The sequence below is a fragment of the Falco punctatus genome (assembly GCF_963210335.1).
Source record: "Falco punctatus genome assembly, chromosome: 1".
Classification (NCBI taxonomy): Eukaryota; Metazoa; Chordata; class Aves; order Falconiformes; family Falconidae; genus Falco; species Falco punctatus.
The window spans coordinates 127,504,745-127,519,157 of NC_137580.1; the positions used below are offsets into that span (position 1 = coordinate 127,504,745).

Genomic DNA, 14,413 nt, shown 5'->3' on the forward strand with positions numbered 1-14,413 from the left:
TTTTTGTAAATAGAGTCTGCCTCCTTTGCAGATGCCTCTGGTTGTCTCCCAGAAAAGGAAAAAAAAACCCACAAACCCAGAAGTCCACAACAACTCCTGTCTTACACAAACGAGGTAAGATACAGGCGTCAACAACCAGTCAAGAGTTAGGACATCTTCTTAGCAGGGCACCAAATAGTGTCAGGATAGAGCAGACAATGGACAGATTTAAATCTATGAAGAAGAAAAAAAGAAAGTTAAGACTAGAATTCTCCATACAAGGAACATACTGGCATTGGATGTACAGCAGTCTAGTGGAGCAGAGAGAGTGGGTCTACCTGCCTCTGGCACAGTGACATGAGAAAATATCCCCATTAGTGGGTTTGATCATTCTGCAGTTGATAAACACGAACAAGGTAGGGAGATCTTGTTTTGGAAGTGGACACTCACCGCGTCGGATCTTGCTGAAGGCCAAACACTCCTCCCACACTCACAACATTGTGTTTGTTCTCAGGGTCCCCGTAACTCAAGGTTACCTGTAAAAGCAAATAAATATTCAGAAATTGTAACACTAGTGCAGAAAAGAGAGCAGGGATAGCAGGACTATTAATGAGGTATGCAGAAAGACTTCAAGGACCCTGTCTAATCTGAACAGTGGATCACATCTGAAAAACTGTGGTTAGTTTTTACATAAGCAGTGTTGGCACTGAATAGTAGCTATCAAATGGACCGCTGCTCAACTAAAGGCAATGTGGGAGAGTAAATGAAGGAGCTGAAAGTTGCATTGCCCTGAAGGACAAGATGAGTTACAACTGTAAGCTTTGTAAAGGGATTAATGCCTTTACATGTCTGTACCTTCACTAAATGACATATATTCATCCCCACCAGCCACTGCCTGAAGTCTGCAAGAGTATGTCTTAGCACAGAGAGAAAGCAGAAACGTTTGGATGTTAGACGGCATGCAAAGGACTGCCAGGTGACAAACCCGGCAACAAAATTTAGACCCCTGGAACTCCAGCTCTCTGTTATTCTTCCACACAAGCACTGTATTAAGAAATTTTCAGGTGCCAGGTACAAGATAAAATAAAAAAGAAAATATAAAAGAAAATATAAGTTCTTCTAATTGTAGATTTTGGGTTAGCTGTTACAGTCTCAGGGACACAATGATCACCCCTGAAAGGCTGTGTTCAGCTTACAGTTACATTCACTGACATGAAGGAGATTACATCACACTGGAATTTGGCCCTAAGCGTACAATTCTGCTGCCTAATAGAATTGCCAGGAAATATAACCAAACAGTTTGTAGGGGCAAAATCGCACTCTTGTTTTTCAAGAAGTGCAGACAAAGCTTCCGGATAGCCTTATGGCTCCATCTACTGCCCGTAAGTAAAAAGGTATCCCAGCAATTAAAAAACTACTTGATTTTTCCTAAGAAACATTGATTAAGTTTCTGGAGATTCAGACAAGTTAATCTTAAAAATGATCAAACATTTAACTGTGTCTTAGTTATTGAAGGGGTACTTGCTATAGCTGTGAAACTAGTCTTTGAACAGCACAAATTAAGACTGAGACTCCTGGGCAAAGATAGAAATACTTTCCTGCATGGCAGGCAAACTAAATACTGCCTCCTACACTTGCTGCTACAGGGACTCATAGAAAGTCAGAGTTTAGAAGGAGATGGGGAACACCACCTTAACGTAGCAGAATGTGTCCCCAAAGGAGGGGACAGCTATAGGGCCTAACTGGCTAGAGCAGAAAGTACACTTTTTACCTAAATGAAGGAACTGGACAGGACACAGCTCTGAGCAACTCTGTAGACATCCTTCTTTGCTGAAGAGCGCTAAGTCTAAGGGGAGTACTCTTTCTGATCAGACTGACGTGTAATTTCAAGAACTGAACATGAGCCTTAGCCCTACCTGCTGCAGCACAGACTCGCCTTGTAGTCTCTGCAGATTTTCCAGGTGGGAATGGAATAAAGGGCTGTGCAGCAGCTTTACCTCCAGCAGCCCTTCAATGATGTAGCCGATAGTGCAGTCATCAGGAAGACGCACTCTTTCTGCAGTACTGATGAAATTGCCCAGGCTGTGAGACAGAGCATAGGAGACAAGAGGAAATATGCTTTAAAGCCTACCAAACACATATTGGTGGAGTTTAGCTAGGAAAAGTGTTTACCTGGCCCAGGGACTCATCTTCAGGGCAAGACCTCTGCTGATACAGAACCCTGCTCCACCTGTGGCAAACCAGAATTTCACGGTTGTCTTCTGAAGAGCAACAAGAAAAAAACCACATAGTAGTTACTGATAATCAGCTTTTTCCGTTTGGCTGGGTAGGGAAGGGAACTTGAGGTTCTACTGGATATCACATACTGCACTTGAGTCAGAACAAGATTACAGATTAACTCCTATTTCTTTAGGCTGCTGAAAGCCCACCTAGCTTTTCTCCCAAATGAAACTCTATCCTGGAAATGACACCAGGTGAACCATCACATTAGCACAACTGAGGCAGCACACATGAAACGTAACACTACAGTCCTACTCCTACCCAATTCCATCTGTCCCCTGGTCATTCTAGCCAAAGGTCACAGCCAGCTCAGTGTTCCTGTGGAAATCAAAGGTGGACATGGAGCCAAAGCAACTAATGGAACAAGAAGACTACTTTGTTGTGCAGTCTTCCCTAACACACCGCTTTGTAACTGACTTTCTGGCCAGTGGACTGATTTCTCTTTAGGCCTGTCAGTACAGGCAGCCTAGTGAGAACTTGTCCTTTAGCATGACCGAGGTATATTTGCTTCCACTTCTTGAAAACCTAGTAACCACTCAGTACTGGAAATGCTTTATATACCAAGAAAGCTTTCGTCACCCATGTGAGGTTGGTTCAAGATGCTGACACTGTGATACCACTCTCAAAACAAACCAAGCCCAAAACAAGGAACACTTCCACCAAAACCACTAAAGGAAAAGGAAGAGTCAAGGCGGGGAGGCCCTACTCACCTTACCATGAGGGAGATCACCAACATAGGTAAGTAAAGGACAAGAAACAGACAAATTCTGTTGTACCTATGCATATGAAGTAGATCAAAGGTTCATTTAACCCAGCACCCAGTCTCTGAAAGTGATCAGTGCCAGGTTCATTGTCTGCAGATTAAATCACTTGTTTCTCAGGGGGAATCCTATGAACTCTCAAGGTTTTAAAAGCTTAGGTGGTCAGCATGTCTCTCAGACTAACTGCAAAGTTTGCTTACTGATCCATCACTTTGGACATGGTCAGCTGCTTCAATGGGATGGTCCAGACTCGGTCGCCCCACATAAACATCCTGGCTGTGTGAGAAGGCAGATAAGAGATGCAGAAGAGTCCGAGGGTTGACGTAGTTGTCATCATCCACATGGCAAAACCATCTTCAAACAAAAATTAAGAAAGTTACTGCAGAGCAATGACAAAGAAATGAGTTACATGTTTACAGCTGAGCCTCAGTCTTTCAGCCTTGGAGCAGAATGTATTTCCCAATTGTCCTGAATGACAGAATTTGGAAGCTGAAAGCACCCACAGATCCTAATTTTGGAAAGAAGCTGAAATTAACAGTCCCCTTTAGGTGATCATCCTTTCCACCTCTCAGATGATGCTTATTTATCAACTCTGCTTCATGCTGTGCTCCCTTCCCCATGCTTGTCACCACATTTTGGCTAATATTGCATCCCTTACTGGAGCAGAGGAGGTTACTCAAGTTTCCTGCGAACACAGAAGTGGAAGAAACAAAGTCAATCAGAACAACGTGTTTCACCTACTTTTGCCCAGATTCCAGGAATTTATCATATTCCACAGACATCTTGCAGCAGAGAGCTTGCCGGGTATGGACAGCAGAACAGTTGGTGTTGATCATATGATCCCCTAGAAAAATACAAAGATCATCCCTTTCAGGTTTGATAAGCATGTGTAGTCCAAAAAAAAGACTACAAAGAAGTGCATATTTGGCACTAATACTGTACATCTGAAGTGCATATGGTGCACACATGTAAGAGCAAACTGTAGGACAGGCAGGGCTCATGGGTTATGCATATGGCATGCAAACTGTAGAGTACATACAAATGTGTGAGTGCAGGGTATATAAATAGTGCCATGAGACTGTATGCAAAGGAAACACCTAATATAACTTTGGACCAGATAGACTTAAGCTTACTAATGAGAAGGAAGTAGGTGAACCCTGTATTCAGGAAGTTCCAGGCATCTTGTCCAGGCGGTAATAGGAACAGCATATTCTCCTGTGAAAGGAGAAGTTTTCTCCATTTCCTCCACCTTAACTTCCCTAACTGCTTGTACAGCACGAAATAAGGATTTCTAGGGAAAGCACAACAGAAACAAACCTCAGTTATAAGAGACAGTATGTGCCTATGGTACACAGCTTACCTGCTTTCAGGCGTAGTTCCTGATCCTCCCAGTCTGTGAATATAAACGTCTGTGGGAGACAAAAGCAGTGTGTTCACATTTAGGAATTTCAGAAACTAATTTTGACTTTGCTCAGTTGCAGTCAGAATTCTGAATGTTCTGTCTGGCTAGTTTATTTCACAGTAGCTGCTGGGAGTAGGGTAGGGATTGGTGGTGGACAGAACCCCAGCAACTTCAGCCCTTGCCTTATTTGATAAGGTTTCGTATTGCAAACCAGGAGAGCCTCAACTCAGTAAAGCATCCAAGATTTTACTCTCCTCATCTCAGGGTACAGTCAACCAATCTCCAGACAGGAACGACTGTCTTTCTCAGAGTACCTCCCCCTGCAGCTTCAACTCTTCTCCCTGGCTAGGAGTCCTCCAAGCTGTCAAGCAAGCTAGAAGGAAAGAATAAAAGCCGGTGGGAAGTGCCATGTGGTAACACTGCCTTGTCCCAGCTGCTGGACAAAATTGTGTTAACATGCTTGGACAGACTGAAATTCCCAAACAAGGGAATGAGTTCTATGGTGTTTTGTGGAAAAAAACCTAAAGTTGCCAAACTACATGCACCAAAACACTGGCTTAGACGCATCAGCACAGGGGCTCTTTCAGTACCACATACTATTTTCCAGTGACAAAAAAGCCAGCAAACCTTCTGCTGGGACCACTGAGCCCTGCCGGCCACTGACTAGCTCAGGCAGCCGCGAGCTTCTTGGGAGGCAGGCCCAGACCCAGGTCCACAGCCCCCGGCCTGCCGCCGAGGCCTCACCTGCCCCCTGGCCCGGGAGATCCAGGTTTGCAGCAGCAGGTCCAGCCGGCTGCGGTGGTACTTCCGCGTGGTCTTCACGGCAATGAAGATGTCCTTCAGCTCCAGGCTCTCCCGGGCCGTCGGGCGGCCTCTCCGCGCAGGTTGCGGGCTGCCGCCCAGGCCCCCGCCGCGGCCGCCGGTCCCTGGCCCCCCGCGGGAGCCCGCCCGTGTGCCGGGCAGGCTGCTGCCCCCGGTGGCCGCCCGCGGCGGCCCGCTAGGCCCAGCGGGGCGCGGCGGGCGGCGGCGGGGCGCGGCGGGGGGCTGCCCCCGCGGCAGCAGCAGCAGCAGGAGGGCGGCGGCACCGAGGGACAGTAGGAAGCAGGCCCTGCGCAGCCCCAGGCAGGAGCCGCTCATGCTGCAGCCCCGCCGGCCCCCGCCGCACTGCGCGGCCGCCTCATGGCCCCGCGGGCAGCCGAGCGGCTCCGGGAGCCCGGCCGCCCTCTCCCCACGCCGCAGCGGCCGGCGGCGGCCAGACGGCCACCGCGCTCCGGAAGGCGGCGGCGGCCGCACCCGGGCAGCGCTGGCCCGCGGGGGAGGCCGCCCCGGCGAGCGCGGCCGGGCCCCACAGGCGGCGAGAGCCCCGCAGTCCCACCCCGCCCACACCGCCGACCGGTGCGCCGACAGCAGGGGAGACGGGCCGCGGCCCCTTTAAGGGTTTCACCTGTCGGATTCGGGCTCGCGGCGCCGCGCGACCCGGAAGTGGAAGCCACGGAAGGGGGGAGAGGTGGGGAGGTCAACCGGAAGCGGCGGCGGGGAGGGGAAGGATGCCGCTGCCCGTCCAGGTCTTTAACTTGCAGGTACGGGGCCGTCGCCTCCCGCCACCTCTATTTCGCCGGGGGCTGCCGCGGCCGCGCTTGGCTTCCTTCCCGCGCTGTCTCTAGCAGCACGGCCCGGCCCCGCCGTGGCCTCCGGGTGGCGCGGTGCGGCCTGCCCTTCGGCTCCGCGCCCGCCTCTCCCCTGCGGGGAGGGAGCCGCTCTCGGCCGGCCCGGGCTCGCCCTTTCGCCGGGCCTGCGTCGCTCCGGCCGCCGTGCAGGAGGGGCAGCGCCCAGCCGAGCGTCCCCCGCCGCCGCGGCGGCCCTCTTGCGTGGTTCTCGAGTTCTACGTGTGCCGTAGGTAGGGCTTGGGTAGCGGAGCGGGGTGTAACGAGGTGGCGGATGAAGAAGAGCCGAGTGTCTGCAGCACGGGGGAAAAGGCGCAGGAGCCCACAGCGGGTCGGTTGATATGCTGAGCCCGGACCTTAAGTAGCCGCACAGGTGATCCCTTTGCGAGTTGACTGCCTGTCTTACCTTTAGTAGCCAGCGGGTTCTTTGTCAGTGCGTGGGGTTGTGGAAACTCGGGGTAGGATGTGGGGTAGTTCAGCATCCAGCTCAGCTTTTTGATCAGTAACAGATCCGTACTGCATCCCCTCCAGCAGTAGGTCACTCCCGAGTACAGCAGGAGACTTCAGCCTGAGTGCTGAGTGCCAGCTTGTCAGCTTGTATGAGGCCTTATAAAGTACGTTCCAGCAGGGCTCAGAGAATGTTGGGGAGTGAGCACTGTTTTATTTGCTTTATGAGTAGCTCTTAAGTAAACCTTGCATCTTGCTTCAAAAATAGTTGTCTTGAAAATGTCAGAACTTGGCATGTCTTGGTGGGAATTCCAGCCCCCTTGTGTTTTGCCATGTCTGGGAGTTGAGAGAAGTGCAGACTACAGCCTACCGGTGTAGCAGGGCACAAATAACTTTGTTCCACCAGCTGGAGTTGCTGTTAGTTTCTGTAACGCTGATTTCTAAGGAGTCCCTATGAGGTTTTTATTATGGAAGGCAAACAACCTAAAAAAAAAGCAACCCCAACACAGTGTTTCTGGTGTAAGAAAAGAGATAAAGTAGATAAAAATGAAAAAAGTAATGGTCTCAATATATGGTGACTTAAATGTTTTTTATGCAGTTTTCCTGAGTGGTGATCTGGACAATCAAACTCTTCTTTGCACCCTCCCTCCCTTTCCTTCATGCAGAGAGTAACAAACTAGGGAATGTACTTTTGTATGCTTGCTTTTGCTTCAGGTTTTGGGAGATTTCAAGCCATTGTTGAGATATGTGTGTGTTTGGTACGCACCAGTCAGTGAAAGAATAAATAGGCTGTGGGTGAATACAAGATGCATCAATTTTTAGAGTTAGGAAATTCGGGTCTGCCCTGTTCCTCGTCATTAAAAAAAACACCAAAAAACCCCACCAACCCAACACGCAAACCCCTCAGTCTTTGATTGCTTAACAGACAGCAAATTCAATAAAAAACATGGAAATAATTTGGTGTTGGTGGGGGCAAGGTGTTGTCATTTTTATCCTTTCTAAGGTCCACTTATGCAATTTACCCCAAATCAGGTAATATCTGTGTGTATTCGGCATTTTATAAGAAGACATTCAACTTGGTTTTCCTGAGGTTGAATTGGTAACACCGAGGGGGAATGTTCAGCACACTTTTGACCAGGAGGAGGAGAAGTATTTTGTGCTAGCATACCAACTTTGTTTGTGGGACTGCATAGTAAATTGGTCTTAAATGGAAACCTGCGCAGGTATTGAATTGATGCAGTTGTACTGAGGTCACTCTACTGGTATGATTCCTCATGTGGGTCAAAGCAGTGCAAGACATACTGGGAGAATAAAATTCTGTTGTTCCTGAAAAAGGGAATCTCCCTAAACAGTTGGACTCGGATAGCTATAGTAGGATAGTTCAACTAATGGTAACTTTTTCTAGTGCAGATAAATTTTTTCCCAGTGTTTGGTAGAAAGTGTGGAATTGCCATTCTTCATTCTGTTCTTTACTTTTTTTGATACTTCTAAAAAGTGTTGTTGTCTTCCCTCCCCCAAATACTACTTTTAAGCATTAAAGTAGCTTTGAAAAGTTCTGGTGAGCTTTTTGGGTACTTTTTTACTTTGGGAGCTTCTTGAGTAGAGTGTTAATGTCTGCTCTTGCTCAAGGGAGAGAAGTGGAAAGTCATTTGGAATTTAGTGTGCACGCTCAGGATACTTTGCAGAATCAGATTTATTGACCCTTTCACTTTCTTGCTTGATAATGTACCAAATAAAATAAAATGCTCTGTGCGAATGGTGAGCCTTAGTGCAGCTTGTTTTAGACAAAACATCATGCTGAGTAGTGGTGTTGCTAGAGAGCGGTCCTAAACGCATCTGAAGACTGAGGAATGTTTTTTAATTTTTAACATTTAATCTGTATTTAAGCAAGTCCTTAATAGATTGAATCACATGCTTTTTTCCTGCTCAAGTGTAGTAAGCTACTTTTGACCTCGTTTTGCTATTTCAGGGTGCAGTAGAGCCCATGCAGATTGACGTAGATCCACAAGAAGATCAGCAAAATGCACCTGATATCAACTATGTGGTGGAGAACCCCACTCTGGTATGTGCTGGTTGGGGGCTAGTGGGTTACCTTTCTTGGGCATGGCCTCTTCCTTTAAGGCTTTTGAGAAGCTCTCTCATTTTACTCCTTGTCAAATTGTGATTTAGAGATTGATTCTCTTTAAAGCAAGGTGGGGTAAGAATAGCAGTGAGCTTTTCTGTAGCTCCTTGTCACATACTGACCTCTACTGCACCTCCCGAGATGAGAGAGGAATTGCTGTTCTGTGACTTGCTGTGTGCTGCCTGTTTGACAGCTTTTGTTCTGAAATAGTTTGTACATCTCTCATTGTTTGCGGAGACATCGTTCCTTTATTTTGAGGCTTGTTCTTTGAGGAGCAAGGCTCAGGTGTTTTAAGTACAGAATTCTTTCATTGTTCAATCCTCCGGAGACTGGCTAAAACCCTGTAGAGGCACAGAGTTACAGAAGACTATTTACTTATATAGCAGTTTCTTCAATTTTGAGTTAATGATTTGAGATTTTGGCCAATTTTAATATGTCATCTCTGTAACAGTGAGAGGTAGGTGCTGCAGAAGAGAACAAATATGTTAATTGGAAAAAGTTAAAGCAACATTAGAATTGCAAAATAAAGCGTTGTTGGGAAGCTCTGGATCTCACATAACCTCTGAAGCTTTAATTTGTTCCTCTTGTCCCTGTGCCTTCTAACAGTTGTCACACGGTTAATTGTGTTTACTGCAGAGCCCTTTTTTTGTTGTTGTTGTTTTGTTCGGTTTTGGGGTTTTTTTGGTTGGTTTTGTTTTTTTCCAGTGTATGACCTGATACCTTGTTTGATTTCATTGCATTTCAATTCTGTTCTGAAACTAGAGTGAGGAAGCAATTATATTGTGACCTTTACGCCTCTGTTATTACTATGTTATCTAAGTCTGCCACAAAAATTAGTGACTTTCTTTTCACCCTAACTGATGTGAAGGACCATAATTCCCTTTTGACATTCAAAGAGCTGAGGAGTAAAATGAAATTACTCAGTGTTTTCCAGGAGTATTGTGCACCGTCAGGCATGAAACTGTGGAAGAAAGAATGTTCCTGCCTTTGTATTTTTCAAGTTCTGTAGCAAATAAGCACGAATCCTAAATACAGATTTTCAGTGTGCACAGTCCTGTATCAGTCTCACAGCAAGATTGTTCTTGCACTGAATCAGGCAACAATCACGTTAGGAAATGCTACTGTGACATCTGTAGTCATATCTTAATTTAGACGTATGAGGGTCAGGGAGTCAGACATGACACAGGATGCATATTAAATGTGGACAGGAGCCTGAATCTAATGTTTTCTTCCTGCCTGACTTTGCCCTGAACATTCTGCTACAGTAGTTTGCACGTGTACTTCTGTCTTCAGGAGATCTCCCTGCAGTGCGGTATGGTATCTTTACTAGACATTTTGTGCTTCTCTTCTCCACCCCCAGCCAAGGCTTAAAATCTGTTAAGTGTTCAGAATTTAAAGCTCAGATCCTTCCTCAAGAGTAAGAGACCCTATTTGTTCTCAAATAAGATGTTGTAAGAAATTAGTATGAGCAAAAGAACGCAAATTGTCATATGGAAGCTATTTTTCAAGTAAAAACCATCTGGAATGGTTTTCTGATTTAGGAAATTTTGGCTCAAATGATGGAATCTTGACAAAATTATTAACAGGCAATGTAACGGGTGCTTAAAGTGGGTGAGCTGATTAGCTTTAATGGACAGCATCACAACTGAAATAAAAAAATATGTAAATTGTAATGTACTGCATATTTCTGAGGAAGTTGCTAATGTTTGAAGAAAGCAGAAATGGAATAATCTTACCTGCTTTTTTATTTGTCTGAGCCATGTTGCTCTCCATGAAGGGGTCAGGACTGCAGGAAACACTTTGCAGGTCACAGTGCTGTAGCCTGATTTAGTGTTGCCATCTTTTCCTTCTAAGACCAGGTTTTGTTTGCAGGATTTGGAGCAGTATGCATCCAGCTACAGTGGTCTGATGCGAATTGAACGGCTACAATTTATTGCTGATCACTGCCCACAGCTACGGGTGGAAGCTCTCAAGATGGCACTGTCATTTGTCCAGAGAACTTTCAATGTTGATGTGTATGAAGAAATCCACAGAAAGTTGTCTGAGGCCACCAGGTACTAAGAGATCATGGGAACCTGGGGAGAGTTTTTGTTTGAGTTAAGACTAGTGTGCCACAGTGGGGGATGGTGCATGTGTATTGCTAGCGTGTTCGTTATGCAACTTGCCTTTGCCCTTATTTGATAGCAATGAAATGTGTGTATTCAGGCCTAAGGTTTAATCTTTTTTAAAAGATTAAACACAGAAGACATTATCTGTTTCTGAAGTCTCAGTGTTTTAAAAGGCTACAGTTAGATACTGAGGAGAGTTTAGTCCTTGTGACTGCTTCAAATATTAATGAACATGGTTGTCCTTTTTTAGTAGATTATGGACACAAAGCCTCTTCTAGATGCTTTTGTGTTCATAAATGAAAACCTTACCTAACTGTTTGCCTTGCCTTGGTATTTTTCCCCCCTCCCCCTCCCACCCCCGCTGACAAGAGGTTTGCTGTTAAAGGTAGCCTGTGATACTTTACTTATCCATCCCTACTTTCTATCTTTGCGTTATTTTTGTTGTTATGCATATTTGTTGATTGCTTGTCTGTTTTGCCTTGGGAGTCTTTACCACTTATGTGTGACAGTATGTTTGTTCATTGTTTTCTTGTATGTGAAAAGAACTGTTGGTAAAAAAAAAAACCAAACAAACACAAACCCAAGAAAACCCACCCACAAAACAATAAAACTCAGAATATATCTTTCCATTTACAATATTAGAGAGTGAGCTCAATGTAAGCAGATACGTTGACCTGAGTGGAATGGAAAACGAAGTTGAATAGTATCTGTACAGTATAGCTTTGCTATGAAGCCATTGCAGTACAGCTGGGGAGAGAACTCATGAACATGTGCACCCTGTGTTGCGTGTACAGATGTTTGACTGGATTCAATGACTCTTTAGAGTTATTAAATACTTTTATAGAATGTAATATTTCATTGCAGCACTGTTAGTAACTTACTTTCAATTGATTTATAGAGCAGGTTGTTTCTTTAAAACTAGCAATGACTGACTTGTTAATAAAATACCTGCAGAAGTTCGGTAGGATAATTTTGAGAAGATCTGTAGACATCTGTGATGCTTATGTTGCTGTTCTTACTGGAAATCCTAGCAGTCATTGTCTTTTTTCCCCACCATCCTTGTTTTCTCCTTGGTCTATTTTGTGTATGCAGTACTGTTTGTTAGGGTAACAGGGCCAGGTGCTTTAACAGACCTCTGTTTTGAAAAGTTTGTAGCATAATAGCCCCCTTTAAACTCTTTTCTTTCAGAGAACTGCAGAATACACCTGATGCTGTCCCTGATAGTGGAATTGAACCCCCTCCTCTTGACACAGCTTGGGTTGAAGCTACACGCAAAAAAGCTCTTCTTAAACTGGAGAAACTCGACACAGATCTGAAAAATTACAAAGGGAACTCCATCAAGGAGAGTATCAGGTGAGATGCAGAAGGCTCTGCTGGAGCAAGGAAGAGCATTTTGCTCCTCCAGGCACCTTACACAGGATGTCAACTGCATTGAGTGCCTTAGGTCAGTGCGTTGAGTTACTTGTTTGGAACAAACTGACAGTGTCCTTTTCTGAGCACACAGTTCATTGGTATTTTAATTCCTGTGCTCCAGGAGAGGCCACGATGACTTAGGTGATCATTACCTTGACTGTGGGGACCTCAGCAATGCTCTCAAGTGTTACTCGCGAGCCCGTGATTACTGCACCAGTGCTAAACATGTTATCAACATGTGCCTCAATGTTATCAAGGTAGGAAGGTTTGCAGGAAAAATAGTACTTGGTGTTTTCTGATACCTGCTGTAAAGTCCACCTGTACTTTGCTCTGGTTACACCTTTTGTGTCTGCAATGATGCTGCTTATCTAAGTAACACCATTTATCCATGCGTATTCTACACTGTTTCTGGCTCTCTACAGGTCAGTGTCTACCTCCAGAATTGGTCTCATGTTCTGAGCTATGTAAGCAAGGCTGAGTCTACACCAGAAATCGCAGAAGTAAGGTCCTGCTTTTTAACTTGCATGAGTTTTCCCTTTGTTTTCTGTCTCCAAAATTTGTGAGACAGTTTCTTCCTTTCCCTCTTTACAACTTGCTCCCTGTAAGACTCCATCTAACAGTCTGTTCTTCCTCTAATCCAGCCTCCTTGGCTGCTATACTATTTCTCTGGCGATTCATTGTTGCTTTTCTCTCACGATATAAGTGCAGGAAATATGACTCACTATTAAATCAGAGAGAATTCCCATCCTCAATTCTTGCCATATTCTTTCCCAAAACAAATAAGATGAAGTTATCTTGCTGTTGAGATTTGCAAGTTAATTATTAGGATGAAGTATCCCAAGGACAGTTATAATCAAAATGGGGTTTATGTTGCTTGCTCACTACTGCTTTTCCTTATCCTTTAGCAAAGAGGAGAAAGAGACAGCCAGACACAAGCAATTCTCACCAAACTGAAATGTGCAGCAGGTGAGTGTATCCTTCAGCTTCCTGTATTGTCTGCCCTGCTGTTTGTTGTCAACGAGCCCTACAGACAGCTGTGTGTGCTTGGTTTATTTTTTTCTCTCAGGTTTGACGGACTTTCTATTTTCTCACCAGAAATGCAAAATTTAATAAAGCTGATGAGATGGAACTGCTGACTTTTTTTTGCCATTTCTTTCTTCTCCCCAAGTTTCTTCAGAGAGGATGCCAGTGTGAGTCAGCGTAGTTCAATGGATGCTAGATATGAGTCGGAGAATATTATTTCGCTTCAATAGTGAAGGCACTAGCGACTGTTTGGAGGCCTGTCCTACTCTCCAGATCTTACAATTTCTCCTGATTTGTATGCTATCACAAACTAAGGACTAACTTTTTCTGGTTCCTAGGCTTGGCCGAACTAGCTGCTCGGAAGTACAAACAGGCAGCAAAGTGTTTCTTGTTGGCATCATTTGATCACTGTGATTTCCCTGAGGTGAGGACCAAGAGGGAGCTGTGTGCAAGTCTTGGAGGGGATGTAATTCTTAGTACTAGGTTGTTAAAGTCAGATATTGTAGTTATTTTCACAGTGCTCCTGTGTATTTTGGTGGTGCTGTGAACTGAGTGGTTGGGGTTTTTTTTATATTATTTCTTTTAAAAGTCTCTCTTCTTGGGTTCTTTAAACGATCTACTATAGATCACGTAGGAATTACCTGTGAGATTTATATATCTGTGTAGCTCAATCAAAAGACTGGCTGTTGGAATTGGTTTCTGCTCTCTTAGCAGTGATCAGTCACTCCTCAGGCTCTGGGTGAATGCCTGAGAGCACACTGAGTGGTTCCACTAAATTTAACAAGGGCTAATCTTGTCACTGCATGAGAGACTGGAGTATAATACTTAATCCCAACCTCTTTCTCCCACCCCCGCACTCTCTCTCTCTCTCTCTCTCTCTCTCACCACCGCCCCTCCCCCTCTCTCTCCTGCCACCCTCCCAGCTGCTGTCTCCTAGCAATGTGGCTGTGTATGGTGGTCTCTGTGCCCTTGCTACCTTTGACCGTCAGGAACTGCAACGAAATGTTATCTCCAGCAGGTAGGCGATGCCTTGAGGGGAGTTTATACTGGACATCTTTTGGGACATGGGATTTTGATTGAGAGTGGATTCTGGTGGCAGTAATAGCTTTCTCGTATAGCAGAGGAAGAATCACTGAGCCCTAGTTTGGCTTTAGCATTAAGTGATGTTTCACTGTCTAAAACACAGTGGTTAATCACAGCTGAAATTTTGGTAG

The 14,413-nt window shown here is 45.2% G+C and overlaps 2 protein-coding genes across 5 annotated transcripts in view; one reads left to right on the top strand and one right to left on the bottom strand.

Annotated features, from left to right (window-relative positions):
• On the bottom strand, positions 1 to 5,707 carry RFNG (RFNG O-fucosylpeptide 3-beta-N-acetylglucosaminyltransferase). The gene is made up of 8 exons (XM_080373875.1): positions 5,167 to 5,707; positions 4,381 to 4,429; positions 3,762 to 3,864; positions 3,221 to 3,374; positions 2,152 to 2,240; positions 1,896 to 2,061; positions 430 to 515; positions 1 to 213 (listed from the first exon to the last, which is right to left on the bottom strand). The coding sequence occupies exons 1-8, from the start codon at positions 5,557 to 5,559 to the stop codon at positions 147 to 149; spliced, it is 1,107 nt and encodes a 368-aa protein (XP_080230001.1). The 5' UTR covers positions 5,560 to 5,707; the 3' UTR covers positions 1 to 146.
• GPS1 (G protein pathway suppressor 1) overlaps positions 5,707 to 14,413 on the top strand; it is a 15,826-nt gene continuing 7,119 nt past the window's right edge. Inside the window, exons 1-9 of one of the 4 annotated variants that reach the window (XM_080373868.1) lie at positions 5,707 to 6,002; positions 8,503 to 8,595; positions 10,528 to 10,709; positions 11,952 to 12,116; positions 12,298 to 12,433; positions 12,599 to 12,676; positions 13,082 to 13,142; positions 13,538 to 13,623; positions 14,123 to 14,217. In XM_080373868.1, coding sequence (XP_080229994.1) covers positions 5,970 to 6,002; positions 8,503 to 8,595; positions 10,528 to 10,709; positions 11,952 to 12,116; positions 12,298 to 12,433; positions 12,599 to 12,676; positions 13,082 to 13,142; positions 13,538 to 13,623; positions 14,123 to 14,217 — 929 coding nt within the window. In that variant the 5' untranslated portion in view covers positions 5,707 to 5,969. Of the gene's footprint in view, positions 6,003 to 6,047; positions 6,320 to 6,346; positions 6,460 to 8,502; positions 8,596 to 10,527; positions 10,710 to 11,951; positions 12,117 to 12,297; positions 12,434 to 12,598; positions 12,677 to 13,081; positions 13,143 to 13,537; positions 13,624 to 14,122; positions 14,218 to 14,413 lie in introns of those variants that run through there. The other 3 variants (XM_080373866.1, XM_080373867.1, XM_080373869.1) reach the window with 3 other exon arrangements.